Here is a 16,600-nt window from a genome sequence, read left to right as displayed (position 1 = left end):
TTGAAAAATCAGCTTTCAAAAACATCCAATGTTATTTTTCTGACTTCCTAGCCTCAATTTGTCAGTGCTTAAATAGTTTCTTTTCATAAAAGGCTACAGTTGGAAGTTGCAGGGAGAAAAATGGATGCCATTTGCTCCAGGATCAGGTGAAACAGACATTGCCTGGGCTTGGAACATGACATTCCTTCTTCAATACATATCAATCCTGCTAACAATCATGACTCGGCACCAGCTTGTATCATGCAGTACGGACACAGTGTGATAAGAGGGGACACACAACTGGTTACTTGGCCTCTTTCCATCTCATCATTTCCTAGGCAGGATAAGTTTAAGTGACTTTTGGAAACACTGCAGTGAGCTGTGAATGATGGATGAAATGAAAAAATCCTTGCTCGGTGCGCACAGAGCCGAGCCGAGGCTTTGCCAGATCCCTCCTGTGCTGTGTTACTTATTATCTAGACACTCGATATGTGCCTCGGTGTAAGACACATCCCCAAAATACCCAGCAAGCCCTGACTTTTCAAAAAAATATAACTGGAATGTCCCAATGTCTTCTCCCCCTCTGATTCTTTGGCATTGTGTATTCATGTGCTTTCCCCACCATTCTCTGCCTGTGCGCGTGACCTTACTTGCTGCTGATGCATTATGAACACAATGCTCAAAGTGGAGGCTACAAAGAGTTTGCTTTGGGAAAAGATTAAGAACACTAAAAAATAAACAAGGAGTCAGTTATGGGTTCTTGCACCATTCCATACGCTACAGATGAACAAGAAAAAAATATTTTCTGCAATAATATCAATCCAAAAGAAATATCAGGTCTAGGAACATGTGAAACATGCCCCTTTAATAATGTGGAATTCCCAACTTTTCTGATCTTGGATACCCATAGAAACCTTCTGGAACGTCTCGGATAACCCTGCATTACGGGAGCACAGGTGTAAACTGAATGTACACCTCAAGGTGGATGCTGTCCATTGCTTTCAATGGCCTAGGCATCCAGATGCTCGCCCAAATACAAACACTGTCCATTACTTTCAATGGGATGCGTATTTGGCTTCCAAATATGACAAATGAACATGAAATGTGAAGAGTCACGTTGTTGGAGAAGCTATTATTATTATTATTATTATTATTATTATTATTATTATTATTTATTTATATAGCACCATCGATGTACATGGTGCTGCACAGACCACACAGTAAATAGCAAGACCCTGCCGCATAGGCTTACAATCTAATAAAGTTGTAGTAAACAATAAGGAGGGAAAGAGAATGCAAACAGGCACAGGGAAGTGTAAACAGGCACCAGGTAGGGTGAAGCTAACAGTATAGAGTCAGAACAAACTCAATGTTTAAAAGCTATAGGGAAAAGAAAAGTTTTTAGCTGAGTTTTAAAAGCTGTGATTGAGTTGGTAGTTCTCAAGTGTTCTGGAAGAGCGTTCCAGGCATGAGGGGCCGCAGAAGAAAAAGGACGAAGCCGAGGGACGAGAGGGCATGACAAAAGTTGCTCCATACAAGTGGAAAACTTGTATGGAGCAGTTGTTATGTGTAAACCAATGGTTGCTCATTTAAAACAGGTGGGCCACGTAGACGCATCATGTTTCCGGCTCCAGGGACACAGTTTTCTGCTGAGCTGTTTGTTATAGGGGACATCCATTTTTACAGTCACCCTGAGTCAGGATCTAAATTAGGTTCAACACAATCAGCATTAGTGTTGAAAACTAGTGATTTCAATCAAGAATGTAGTGGAAAGAAATAAAAATGATAGACTTAGCCAGCTGTTCTATTTCTCTGTCTTTAATCTCATCAGAGTCCATTATTGTCTGCCAAAAAGTCAGATGCCTTTGATTTCTATTTCCCACCCCCAAAGATCATCAAGGATTTCCAGAAGTTTGAACAAAGGAAATGCTGTTAAGGAGGCCCATGTCCTGAAGGTAAGTTAGCCAGACCAACATTTCAGAACAAGAGGTGCTGTTGCATTTGCTGTGCTGTATGGCATTGGAGTGTTCAGAAACAAGGGCCATTCACCCATTCATCCTGATGGATGTAGTTGGCCACAGAGGAAGCTGCCTTATACTGATCAGGCCCATGGACCAGCTGCTGACATGGATGGCCCACTGGCTTGCCAGGGTTCCAGGCAGGATTCTTTCCTCGCCCTACCTGGAGAGACCGGGAACCCAACCCGCGACCTTGTGCATGTGGAGCAGGGGCGCTTCTGCCACGGAACTAAGTCTCCTCCTCTTGGGAAACAGGACGTTAGACAAGGTGGACCTTCAGCCTCATGCTGCTGCTGCTCTTCTTCCTCTTCCTTTTAGGAACATAGGAAGGTGCCTTAAACCGGGCCGGAACGTTGTCCACACTGGCTGGCAGCGGTTCTCCAGGGCTCCTCTCCCTACCTGGAGATACCAGGGGTTGGATCCTGGACCTTCTGCACACAAATGAGGAGTTCTCCCACTGAGCTACAGTCCCTCTCCACTTCCTCTTCATATTACTCTATTTATTTATAAAGTGCCTAAAATTCCTAGGTAAAATACTACTACTACTACTACTACTACTACTACTACTAATTGGCCATGCCAGCAGACTGACACTCATAAGGGAACAAGAAACCTTGTACAAATTACAAGTACATTATTCTTGTAATTATCATTTGATAACTTGAATGTGAGAAGCTGCTATTGCAACATATCAAATGATCAATCATCGCGGATCATTTCCTCTTATCACACCAAACAATTCTCCAACAACAAGAGCCAGGCTGGGAGGTGATGATAGGCCAATCACGTATCGACTATCACTTATCCAGTGTCGGCTCCCCCCCCCCCCACCCACCCCGGTGTGTCAGCTATCATGTAAAATGAGCATGCAGATTCGTGCTGCCTGGGACACAAATCAACACATTTTTCTTCCTTGCATCCTTTGCAAATGTAGCCTTCTCCTGAAAATAGCGTGCCTAGGGGGGATGCGCTTGTCTATCTCTCCAGAGTCTAGTGCCAATCAAGGCCAGCTGCTAATGAGAATCCCAGTCCCACCAAAGTAAATCCCATAAGGCTGCAATCCTATGTACAGTATGTTTAGACAGAAATGTGCCCTTCATCTCCCTGCCAGCAACGGGACAGGAAGGATGATGAGAGGGCTTCCTGTCCCAGTTGAGCCATGCCTCAGCCTCGCCGTCTTCCTGAGCTCTGGGGTGTTCTTGTATCCTTCGCCATGCTTTGGGCCTGACTTCCGATTCCCTCCGGCTGTGTCATCTGTTTCTGATCTGCTCTTCGTTACAAACAACTTGCTGGTCCCTGGCTCACTCCAAACTGCTGCCCACAGTCCAGCCCTGACTGTTACTCACACATCTTGCGAAGTGCTTTCAGGCCCTTAGGGAAGCGCTATAGAAATCCTTTGGGCTGGGAGCGCTGTCCATGCGTACAGCTGTTCAAGTGCTGTGACTGGCCCTCCCTGAAAGAGGGCGGGGTGCCACATCCCAGTAGGTGCAACATCGAAGGCTGAATTACAGCTTCATGAAAACAGGTCCTTGAAAACATACTTCTCATTTAAAAAAAAAGAGGTTTATGCTCATTGAGCATGAAAGAGAAGCAGATCTTACAGCAAAGCAAAATGTTCCCTTTAAAAACAACGCATTTCTGGATTATATATATTATATAATGTCTACTTTCAAGGAACTGCCAACAGGGTGAGCTGGATAGGCAAAGGGTTATTTACCAAAATCGTTTGAATGCCTCTGGCAAAACCCCACTCTGCCAGGACATGTCCAATTTGCGAGCAAAGCAGGGAGGCTGAAACTCACTGAATAAATTACCTGTTGTTAATTAATTATTCACCCAGCTCTAGTCATTGTCTCTGGATCAGTGAACTATAATTTGTAGCTTAATCATGGATAGCTGTAATATATGTAAATTCTGTACCCATAAACTATTCAGCTTGGGCAGTGAAGGATGGAAAATGCTTTGACTTAGCAGAGAATCGGAGGGAACTTGAGCAGTAAAGCATTGGAGCGCCATTTGTGAGCGACATAATTGGAGTCCCTCACAGCAAACTATTAGCTTGGAGCGCTGCTAAAGTGAACCTGATATTTATTTGCACACCACCCAAATGCCTGTAATTACAATGGGAAGAGGGAGGCGGAGCGAGAGGCCGGGTTTGGAGGGACCCCCCACGGCTGTAATAGAGAGCGGCCGCTTATGCCTCACTCAAAAGGGGGGGGGGAAGTGGAGGAAAGAGGATGCTGTTTTGCATACAATTTGCATGTGCATCTATATCTACAACGTATACATATACACATACATAGACATCACTCTGCATATATGTTGTACTACAACTCCCAGTATCCCCCAGCAAATGGCGAAATCCACTGATGTCATTCCGTGAACGCAAATAATCCCAGCAGAGTTCCACCAAATTTTCAGTTGTGAAAACACTGGAGCGTTTCACTAGCAGAGTGTCTGGTGCTTGCACAATGGTTTCCACAACAGCTTGTGCGACCGATTGCACAATACATTGCACAATGGCTTGCACAAGCCATCGTGCAATCAACCGTGTAAACTTAACTTTAGCTGGAACCTCGCTTGGCGCGTAGCTCAGAGCCTAGTTTCCGCTGGCACAACGTCACCTGCTGGATTCCGCCCCAAGTTCAGTTTCCAGAGACACACGGTCAACAGCCTGCACAGGTAGGAACAGTGGCCACCTGGTCACGGCCTCCCCGTTAGGGTAAGACGTACAACGTTTCTGTTGGGAGTTGGCGTCCAACGCATCTTCAGGGCACCAGGTTAGGAAAAACAGGTAGTGTGGCACATTCAGAAATAATTACTATATTCTAAATAGAAGTGCAGTCCACACCCACTCATAAAAAAAGAAAAAGGAAAAAGAAAAAGGAATAAAGCTATATAGGGAACCTCTGATCTTGGGACAAAAACAATGAGAGACAGGATCGGAAAGCTTTATGGTGCAATAATTCCACAATAAGTCCGGAAGGAGCCACAAGGCCCTCTGGCTTGTATCCAGCAGCAGCTCTGCTCTTGCAGAAAACGATTCTGACGGGGGGTTCCGATCCAGTTCCCCCTGAAAATACTGCTGCTCTGGGGGGATCTGCTGCTGTCCGTTACTGCTACCAAGTAAGCCTGCAAAGAGGTCCTATCCTTCCCAGCCATCCCACCCCATCCACCCCCAAAATCCCCTTCAGCCAGCTCTGGCTGGGCCTCCTGCTGTCCAGAGCTGAGGAGTCAGGGGACAGGTTCGTAGAATCTTAAAATAGTAGAGTTGGAAGGGGCCTATGAGGCCATTGAGTCCAACCCCCTGCTCAATGCAGAAATCCACCCTAAAGCACACCTGGCAGATGGTTGTTTTCAATCTACTTACGTGGCCCATCGACGGCAGCCTCCTGCATCACATCTGATACTGTCCTGGAGGGGCTCTCATCCTGCCATAGATGCTTTTCAGGAGGAGGGTCGGACTGCAGCGGGGTAGGAGGGATCAGCAAAAACTGCCCCCGCCTGGCCACGTGCAGACAGAGTGCAAAGCCACCCCTGGATGTGACGTTTGTTGGTATTACTGCCACAAATTCACATGGGCAGCACCTTGGAGGGTGGCCCAGGCCAGGAAGGGTTAATATACCAGAGCCTTCGGCGAATAATCGGGACCTCTATCTATGCCAAGGACTTTTAAAACTGTAATTTTAAATGTTTTAGTATTGTAATATATTTAATGTATATTTTTAACTTTGTATATGTCTATTTATAGGTTTTAAATGTATATGTTTTGAATTTTGTAATGCCGCCTTGAGGCCCAGCATTGGACAAAAGGCGGGATATAAATAAATAAATATCATCATCATCATCATCATCATCATCATCATCATCATCATCATCACCATCAAGGCAGAGGAGGCCCTTTCCTGCCTCACTAAGGACTAGCCCCACTAGATGACCATCCTAGCTCATCTGCACTGCATGTGGGGCGAAGCAGCTCCTTGCCAAGATGACACAGCTTCCCCAAGCTGATAGAGTTCAGAGTAAAGGCCGAAAGCAGATGCGACTTTGAATCCGTGCCTAGCAGTTATGGCTTCTTCTTTTTGCTTTTTTTACCCTAGTGTAGGCACTGGGGCCCCAATCCAGATATTAAAAGCCCCCCTCCATACACAGGCACTACACCCCCTCCCCTGATCCAGAACTTCCTACCCTCCCCCCACAATGCAAATGTCCATATCCAGAGTTGGCCACCTGCGCCTACTCTAGAGTAAACATGAAAAAGACGTAGGCTCTAGATACACATTTAAAGTAATGTCTGTTTTGGCTCTCAGTTAGGTCTTTTCTTTCTAAGGCACCGAAGATCTGATCATTACACCTTTGGGGAGAGTTTAATTAACACCTGGCTATTAGTCATGCTCTCCTGTTGCCCCATTGAAGGCAATGAGAAATCCCATTTCCCCCTCTTCTCCCTTTAAAACAAATCCAGATACCCTAATCTTTGCTAGCCAACTGTGAGGGAAGTGGTACAAGGCACCATCCTGACCTTTACCACGAGTGCGTATTTTCATACGTTTCCCATTCTGCCACTTCTTGTCCATTTAGCAAGGCTGTAAACAACGGGAAAAGCTGAACGGCCCCCGGCCTGCAAATTGCAGAATGCTGAAAAGGTCAAAATGGCGCAGCAGAATGTTACTATCCTGTAATTTACAGCGCATATGAGCCATTCACGTTCTCATCACTCATTCTCATGACAAGCCTTGTGAAAAGAACATAAAAGTCACACTGTGGATCCATTTCTAAAGCTAGAGTTTTGTTTTGTTTTTTAAAAAATAAGGATGAGAAAGGGCTGTAAACTTCATCTACTTTTAATTTCGATTCCTCCCCCTGGCATATAAATGCTCCCCCACCCCCATGCCATGCATCAAATATATCTCATCAAAATGCAAAACTGGCAAGTTCTCAAAACCTAACCAAGAGCAAGAAAGGCTTTTCATCCAATGTCATTTCCTATTTGTTGTTTTGTAGAAATTGGTTTAAATTGCAAATCAGTCCAATGCATTCATTAATGGAAAATGGAAAATCTCTTGCATTGTTAGAGATTGGGGGGTGGGGAGGTTTCCCACATTCCTCGTCTCTCCAGACAATCAGGTCAGTCTCTCAGCATTTTCTGATGCTTCCCAGAGGCCCGTGCACACGCCCTTTGAATCAGTGTAAGGGGGACAGGGTTGCATGGCTCATAATCACGGATGCCACAAGCACTATCCAATAGCCCTTCCCTCTGTTCCTCCCTCCTCCTCCTCCTCCTCCTCCTCTGTTTACTCTTACAGAGGGGAGAAGGACGAGGAAGGAGTAAAAATCCCCTCTCGTTCCTATTGTAACTACATGAAAAGTGCTACTAGAACAATACAGTACGGGGAACAATTTGAGAGCAACACCTTTCCAGTGTTTTCAGAGGAACCAAGTCTATGGATGGGGAAAATGTGTACGGAGGCTCTATACTTAAAACAGAGCTAGGTGAGTTTACAAAGCAGAAGGAGTTTATATGATACTTTGGGGAAAGTTTCCTAAGCAATCAAGGGCCTCATTTACACCAAGCAGGATATTACACTATGAAAGCGGTCTATAAGAGGCAGGAGCCACACGACTGCTTTATAGCGGTATTGAAGCGCACTGACAACTGTCGGGGCCCACTGGCACAGGCCATGTGCCGCTTTCATACCACTATATCCTGCTTGGTGTGGCTCCTGCCGCGTTCATACCACTTTCATAGTGATATATCCTGCTTGGTGTAGATGAGGCCAAGGTGTCCTCAAACATGGTAGTGATGGTAACCGAGTCACAGACAGGAGGAAAGACCGCAACAAACAGTGAACGTAGAGCAGGCGAAGAAAAAGAAAGACTTTGCCAAGGATGGCAAAACCTTGCCCGTACACCTGTCTGGCTAAGAGCCAAGTGAAGCATGGGAAAGCTGGGAAGAGGAGGAAGAGGAGGAGAGCTGGGATTCCAGCCATTGCCCGGGGTGGGGTGGGGTGGGGTGGGGTGGGGTCCCCTTCTCCAGGTCTGACTGGTAACACTCTACATAGCACCCACTGAGGATGAGATACCCTGATGCCCAACGCTTCTGCAAACGCTCCTCCGTCTCTTGCACACGGCCAAATGAGCGTGCAGGAACATGTCTGTTATCAAAGGGCTACGCGATCCTCCTAAAATAAATGCTGTGAGTCAGAATGTATGAATGAGAGACTGATCAAATAACTCTTGCTGGCCATCTTAAATTGCTTCTGTCTTAGCTTGATGATAGGAAATTAATGTAACTTGGAGAATGTACTTTTTCTCCGGCTCGTGAAATCTCATTCTAAATTTCTAGCAGAGAGAAGGGGAGGGGAGACAAAGCAAAGGGCAAAGCAGTTCCAGCTTTCTTTCTTTCTTTCTTTCTTTCTTTCTTTCTTTCTTTCTTTCTTTCTTTCTATAGCGCCATCAATGTACATGGTGCTGTACAGTTTCCATCTCAGCTTGACAGGATTGGTTTGTTCTTTGTCATCTTATAAAACAATGGAAGAAACGCTTCTTAGGAAGAACAAAGCCAACTATGGGTGTTCTCTAAGTCTGACGGCTGCAATTAGGTCACATTAGTAGTTGGATGTATTGAAGAACTTAGTTGCACTTTGAGCCAATATTCATAGTTGCTTTGCACATCAGCTGTAATTCATAAACACAGGGAACTAATACCTGCGATTCTTCACATCCAGAAGACACCTATATCCTTAAAAGCAAGAGCTGGTTATGAAAAGTGGGGAGCATGGGTGAAGAGTCCAGCATCTGACTTGCTAGATTGAGCAACCAAATCTGGGAGCTCACAAACAGTGCACACAGCCCCCAGGGACTGGCCTCCAGTAGCATTTTATGGAACTCAAGACCCAAGAGCCATTGTGAAACCTAATGGCCAATCACCTCCATTTAAAGCCAGTAGCTACCAGAATCGTCTCCTCTGGCAGTGTGTTCCAAGTTCAACTATGTCCCAGGGGAAGATGCACTTCCTGATTTCTTCCATTCTGAAGGAAAGGAAAGGAACCTCTCGTGCAAGCACTGAGTCATTACTGACTCTTGGAGGGACGCCAGCTTTCGCTGACGTTTTCTTGGCAGGCCTTATAGCGGGGTGGTTTGCCGTTGCCTTCCCAGGCTGTTATTACCTTTCCCCCAGCTAACTGGGTACTCATTTTACCGACCTCGGGAGGATGGAAGGCTGAGTCAACCCAAGCCGGCTGCCTGAAACCAGCTTCCGCTGGGATCAAACTCAGGCCGTGGGGAGAGTTTCAGCTGCAGAAACTGCTGCTTTACCGCTCTGCGCAATCTCCCACTAAATGGTTTCTTTGGATGACCCTGGTTCTAATATTATAGAACGAGGGGGAGCGAAATCCCTCTCCCTCTCTTGCTCGCTCCACTTTCTCCACACCACACCACACACACATCTTCATATGCACCATGGCTCATGCTGCCATCAATCCAATTATGAAGGTATCCCAATACCTTTCACCGGCTTCCTCGTCCCATGCACAGTGAAAACTGGCTGCTGCATGCACTATTTCAGGCATCGATGGACGTCCATCCCTGCTTCTATCATCTCCTACAATGAGCTGCTTCATATTGAATAGCCAATTAACACCATTCCTTGACGTTACACAAACCCATTTCCTTAAAAGGCTGTTGCAATAAATCCCACCCTTAGACACCAGAAAGCAGCAAACTGATTTGCATGTCAACACAACACAGGCAATAAACGCTTCCTGGATCATTCAGCCTGTTATTCCCAGAAAGCCACTTACCCAGCTGGACCTCCAAGATGCTTGTCTGGTTCTCCACAGGGTACAAAGGCTGGGGAGGCCTCTTCGTAACTAAAGCTAGGAGGAGGAGGAGGAGACAAGAGAGGGAGAAATGAGCCAAACGGCGGGAGAGCGGAAAAGGCACGTCGTGGCACATGGCTACATCGCTGTAGACCCGACGGGGCACAAACGTTCACGGAAGTGATTCCGGGCGTGTTGCTCCACAGTAGCACTTCCCTGGAGGCTTTTGCCCTGTAGCAGCTTATGAGCCAGGGCCACTGGCAGGACAAAGGTCAGGATTCTCCCCAAACCAGTTTCATTGGGGCCTTTAGCACAGCCAGCTCCAGAGGTGGTGATGGGGAAAGCATCTCCCCAGACAAGCAGCCTTTTGGGATCCTGAGGTTACTTGACAGAAACACACTTTTCACATACAAGTTAGAATCATAAATTGGAAAACTGACCCCCCCCCCCCCCAATGTGTGTGTGTGTGCATTGCCACTGCCCCACAATTTCCCTTCTTAATTTTAAACAAGGTATGAGTTGCCTTGGACTGAATCAGACCAATGGTCCGTCTAAGCCCTGCATTTTCGTATTCAAGAGAAAATCAGTCTATTTTAGGGACACCAGAGGAAGCTCCCTGAGCTTCCAGAGCTCTCTCCCCACCCTGGGGGTGCGAACTGGTTCAACTCGATCTGAAGCACGTCAGGCCCAGCTCACCGCATTCCAGGTCCCCCTCCCCCCCAAATCTCCATTCACACAAATTGTGCCCACGATATGTTTAATTTGTTATGGTTTTATTCTTTGCTGCTGGGTTGATCTTGGTTTTCATCTGCACTTTTTTGTTTTTGTTTTCATGTTTGTATCTTGTTTATACACTGCCCAGATTCCTTTGCCTATTGGGTGGTTTGAAAGTACAGTCAGTAAATAAATATAAATAAACAACTCTATTCTGTCCAATTTCTGCATCAGTCTGAGGTGTTTTTTTTTAAAAAAAAAGCACAAAAGTGCACATTCAGTTTTATATACTACATCCCCTAACATATGACTTTTCTATGCAATTTTCTGTAACATAGTTTGCATGCAATGCCCCTTAATGTATGCATTTTATTTATTTATTTATTTATTGCATTTCTATAGTCCAATGGCCGAAGCTCTCTGGACAGTTTTTGTATGCAACCTTTGTGTTGAGTAGTGCATCACAAAATTCAGAGAAGTACACAGTCTGAAAGATAACTGTGTTCCAAATTGCATATCAGTCTAAGTCAAACAGAAGTGCTCTGCATTTTTTGCTACACATTCTCCACTGCTCTTCTCATAAAATAACATTCCAACCAATATACCCATTAAAATCGGACTTTCAGTTCTGACCAGCAATTTCTTACTATTCCAGATCCTAATGATATATATTCAAAAGGAAAGACTGGTTTACCCGGTGGCATCATGAAGGGATCTACTCACAGTTGCGTTGCCCCCATGCACAATTTTATTTGAGCTAAATTTGCGAGAACGAGGCCGCTCAAAACACCTTATTTCACACAGAAATGCAGCAATTGACCCCGAGGAGACATCAGCAACACAATTAGATTACTTTTGGATTAGCCTAGGAGTAGAAAGTTGCTGGCAGGAAAAATAGATAGAATCAATATCTTTTGCTAAGTCTCGTAGGACCTCTGAATGCTGTTAGAGGAAGAGTTGTCGATGCTCCCTAATCGTAGCTTTCTTTCTATTGATAATTTTCAGAAGCTGTGGGATGGATCGTTGCACAATTCTCAATGTCTAATTCACTCCAACAGACCCTGCCAATGGGAAACTGGAGAGACCAATCACTAAGGTCTAACCCAAGGGACTTGAAATTAGCCCTGACTACACAGTGAGCTCAAAAGGTATGGAAAATGAACACACATAGACAAGGCGGCATCTCATTGCTGCATCGCGGGATGTGAAGGTTAGTTTTTCAGGCCATGGTGAGTGGCCAGGAACCCAGGCCATCAAGACCTCTTCAGAGAAAGAGGCATGGGGCCCAGCCAGGCAACCCAAGACAATCCCAGGGCTCACAAGAGCCCCGTGCAGTGCCAGGTCCAAGTCTCTGAGGGCCCCTGAAAGACACCCTTTCCCTGGGCCCCCTCCTTCAGTGAACCTGCCTTCCCACCACCACTGCCGCAGGCGATTCCTCCTCCTCCTCCTCTTCCTCATCCCTGCCACCACTTGCTTGCTTGAGAGGCAGGGAGCCAATGAGCAAGCAGGCTGTGGCCCCTGCTGCTCCTACTTCTCACCACCTTTGCGGTGTGGGTCAGAATGAGAGGCGGGTGGACGAGGGAGTGAAGAGGAGGAGTAGCTCCAGGGGGCTGCTGCCAGTGAGCCCCTGCAGGGGTGTGGGCCCTTGGTTGGGGCCCAACCATGCCTACCCTTGATGTGACCCTGATCCATTATATTCTGAAAGTGCCTTAGAGCATGGATGTCTCAGCTGGTCTTCTGATAGCCCCTCTGATCACACCCCAAGCCCTGCCTTGATTCTCCCTCTTGACCTCAACAATGAATGCATCGGTGGAGATGGTGGCGGCCAGGAGGATCTATTGCCATGCATCTTCTCGGGTGGAAGGCTGTCTTTGAGGGGTGGAGAAAGATCCAGCTATAGACAATGACCCAAAGATGACCAAGAAGGGGAGGAGCCGCACAGTTGGTGCCCAAAGTAGAGAACAACAATGAAAATACAATCGATAACAAAAATAGGAAATAAGAAGATAAGAAAAACCTACAGCCTGGGTGCAGCTCACGTGAAGGCCCTGCCCCACATCGATTCCCCAATTAGGCTTTTAGAGGCTTAAGAGTCTGCAGTAAATGGATATATTCAGGGTTCTTTTTTCTCAACGGCAGATGTGGAGATGTGGGACAAGAGCAGGTGACTGGGAGTGACAGACGCATGCTGCCAAGGGCATTCATGGCACAGTGTGTGTGTGTGCGCGTGTGTGTGCGTGTGTGTGTGCGTGTGTGTGTGTGTGTGTGTGTATATATATATATATATATATATATATATATATATATATATATATATTCCATTTGACATTTCTTCAGGTTCTGCTTTCCCCCAACACTCCCATCTCTCCTCATGAAAACTTTGTCAATAAATAATAAGCTAGGAAAAAGAAAGTCAAGAGTCACTGAACCAGAAGTACATGGAATGATGTATAACCTAATATCAATCATTTTATTTAAAGCAAACTCTTTAGAGAAATCATTGGCTGTTTGGTCTTGGCTGGCTGTAAAGATGAGACATGAGCTGATTTCCCTTTGCCTCACGCTTACAGCCGGGGGGGGGGGATCTTATCGCCAGAGGCAGCACCAGAGAAGACCGTAGGTTTTCTCCCTCCTCCCTGTAATTGTTGCACAGGGTTGTCGTCGCCCCCCCCCCCCCCGCTTCTTTGGGAGGACTTGGAGAAGATGCAACCTGGAAAGTGCAGAAGGATACAATTGTTAAAGGAAAGTGGGAGACCTGAAGGATCATTGAGGTTATTGGCTTTCTAACACCCCCATCGAGGAGAATGTGATGGATGGCAGTTCCGCAATGTAGCAGCAGCAGCAGCGGGGCAGGTGGGGCAGGGCGTGGGGGCAAGCCAGTTATCCTTCTTTCTAACATCAAGGTTCCAACCTATGCTAGAAAGCATCAAAACTTAGTATTTTCCCCTATGAAGTTAACTAGCTCCAGTAGCAGGCTGAACGTGTATGTGGACTGGCTTCGAAGCCTGTTGTGTGTGCATGCGTGGACCAATGTGGTCCCCTCCGTGGTGGTACAGAACAACTGAGAGGATGAAGAAGGGCCTGTGATCTTCAGGCAGGCGAAGCTTTCCTGCCCAGCCTAGCCAAGACATGAGTATTTGAGTCATGAGCATATGAAGGGCTGCCTCCCCGTAAGCTAGGCCCTTGATCAATGGGTCTCTGCCAAATGAAGCTCCCTGTGTAACCACTAGGAGTGTGAAACTTATGGTCCTCCAGAAGCCACTGGATTCCAAATCCCATCAGTCCCAGACAACATGTCAGCTGGTAACAGAACTTGTAATCCTTATCTAACAATATCTTGGGGGGCACAGGTTCTAGTATGGCCAGGTGTCCTACTTTACAGAAGACGGTCCTCTGTTTTGGAGAGCTGGAAGAGGACATATGTCTTTTTTGAATGTGTCTCCTATTTGGTGTGCTGCCCGGTCCAAGCCTGGTTTAAAGTAGGGATGTGCTCCGCTTCTCCTCAATCCGGAGAAGCAAGAGCGGAGCAGGGGGCTTCGCCTACCCTTAAGGCGGAGGCGAAGAGGATTGGGGGACCCGCGGAGCGTTGTGGAGCAGATCGAGGTGAAGGCGGATTCTTCGCCTCGATCTGGAGCTCCGCCAAAAAGGTAAGTGGGGTTTACTTGGCCCTGCCATGATGGCGGCAGGGCCAGGTAAATCCCCTCCCTCCTCTCCCTTACCTGTGTCCGTCCGCGGTCCCGCAGCTGCTTCAACTGAGCCCAAGGCCTCAAACAGGAAGACTAGGCCGCCCTCGGGCTCAGTTGAAGCAGCCGTGGGACCGCGAACGGACACAGGTAAGGGAGAAGAGGGAGGGGGGTTTACCTGGCCCTGCCGCTGCCGCCGCCCGTGTGGCGATGGCGGCAGAGCCAGGTAAGGGACCAAGGGGGAGGGGGTCTTACCTGAATCCGGCCGCGGTCCCGCGGCTGCTTCAATTGAGCCCGAGGGCGGCCTAGTCTTCCTGTTTGAGGCCTCGGGCTCAGTTGAAGCAGCTGCGGGACCGCGGACGGACACAGGTAAGGGAGAGGAGGGAGAGGGGTTTACCTGGCCCTGCCGCCGCCCATGCGGTGATGGCGGCAGAGCCAGGTAAGGGACCAAGGGGGAGGGGGGTCTTACCTGAGTCCATCACGGCCCATCCCAGCTTTACTAGAGCCCGCGGCTCAACCAGGAAGACTAGGCCGCAATCGGAGCCTACAGTTCCTGGTTGAGCTGCGGGCTCTAGTGAAGCTGGGATGGGCCACGATGGACACAGGTAAGCGGGAGGAGGGAGGGGGGCCTTACCTCACGCCACTCCCCGCCACTGTGGAGCTCCGATTCGGAGCCAGAGCTCCGCAGCGGAGCGGAGTGGCCCCCAGGTGGATCGAGGCGGGGCGGAGCGGGCCTGATCCGCAATTTGCGGATTGGCCGCAAAGAGGATCAGGGGGGTCCGTGCATACCCCTAGTTTAAAGTCAACAAACCTTATGGACGGAGTTCAGGGAGGGTCTTGAAGTTGCGCATCTGCAGGACAGCAGACTGAGCAGTCGGGCAGGAAAGTCACCAGGCCAATCTTCTCCACTATGGAAAGAGGTCTTGCATTTCTATTTAAATTACAGCTATTGGCTAGTATCCAATGTTAGTCCTATTGAGAAGAGACCCATTATTTCATTTGGTCTACTTTACACAAGACTAACATTGGATGCTACCCATTATTTCTAAATTTGCACCCACAGTATGAGTGGAAGTGTTCCTTCATCTTTCACCACAGGGCTTATTCCAAAAAGCACACGTGTCACATCATTTATTTATTTATTTATTTATTTATCATACTTATACCCCGCTCCTCAGCCAAAAAAGGCTCTCGGAGCGGCTTACACTTAGCAAAAAAGACAGTCCCTGCCCTCAGGCTTACAATCTAATAAAGACATGACACACATGGAAAAGGAGTCAAGGAGGGAGGGAGGGAGGAGAGAGAAAGAAAGAGAGAGAGAGAGAGAGAGAGAGAGAGAGAGAGAGAGAGTGTCCAGCAGGAGCAGGCCCCGATATTACTTCTGCCTGCTCCTGTCCCCTCGTTCCTTCTTCTTCCCCACAGGGCCAAGATGGCAGTTTGCCCTGTGGGGGGGGGGGGAAGAGTCCAACAGGAGCAGGCCCCGATATTACTTCTGCCTGCTCCTGTCCCCTAGGTCCTTCTTCTTCCCCACAGGGCCAAGATGGCAGTTTGCCCTGTGGGGGGGAGGGGGAAGAGTCCAACAGGAGCAGGCCCCGATGTTACTTCTGCCTGCTCCTGTCCCCTAGGTCCTTCTTCTTCCCCACAGGGCCAAGATGGCAGTTTGCTCTGTGGGGGGGGGGGGGAAGAGTCCAGCAGGAGCAGGCCCCGATGTTACTTCTGCCTGCTCCTGTCCCCTCGGTCCTTCTTCTTCCCCACAGGGCCAAGATGGCAGTTTGCTCTGTGGGGGGGTGGGGAAGAGTCCAGCAGGAGCAGGCCCCGATGTTACTTCTGCCTGCTCCTGTCCCCTAGGTCCTTCTTCTTCCCCACAGGGCCAAGATGGCAGTTTGCTCTGTGGGGGGGGGGGGAAGAGTCCAGCAGGAGCAGGCCCCGATGTTACTTCTGCCTGCTCCTGTCCCCTCGGTCCTTCTTCTTCCCCACAGGGCCAAGATGGCAGTTTGCCCTGTGGGGGGGAGGGGGAAGAGTCCAGCAGGAGCAGGCCCCGATGTTACTTCTGCCTGCTCCTGTCCCCTCGGTCCTTCTTCTTCCCCACAGGGCCAAGATGGCAGTTTGCCCTGTGGGGGGGGGGAAGAGTCCAGCAGGAGCAGGCCCCGATGTTACTTCTGCCTGCTCCTGTCCCCTCGGTCCTTCTTCTTCCCCACAGGGCCAAGATGGCAGTTTGCCCTGTGGGGGGGAGGGGGAAGAGTCCAACAGGAGCAGGCCCCGATGTTACTTCTGCCTGCTCCTGTCCCCTCCGTCCTTCTTCTTCCCCACAGGGCCAAGATGGCAGTTTGCCCTGTGGGGGGTGGGGGAAGAGTCCAGCAGGAGCAGGCCCCAATGTTACTTCTGC

The 16,600-nt window shown here is 48.3% G+C and overlaps 1 protein-coding gene across 1 annotated transcript in view; it reads right to left on the bottom strand.

The window, feature by feature from the left end:
- IL1RAPL2 (interleukin 1 receptor accessory protein like 2) overlaps window positions 1–16,600 on the bottom strand; it is a 385,158-nt gene that overhangs the window by 76,931 nt on the left and 291,627 nt on the right. Inside the window, exon 6 of the mRNA XM_063141726.1 lies at window positions 9,800–9,874. Within this exon, the coding sequence (XP_062997796.1) occupies window positions 9,800–9,874 (75 nt within the window). The remainder of the gene's footprint in view (window positions 1–9,799; window positions 9,875–16,600) is intronic.

Source organism: Elgaria multicarinata, chromosome 15 (assembly GCF_023053635.1).
Source record: "Elgaria multicarinata webbii isolate HBS135686 ecotype San Diego chromosome 15, rElgMul1.1.pri, whole genome shotgun sequence".
NCBI classification, from domain to species: Eukaryota; Metazoa; Chordata; class Lepidosauria; order Squamata; family Anguidae; genus Elgaria; species Elgaria multicarinata.
This window is presented reverse-complemented; position numbering and strand designations above follow the sequence as displayed.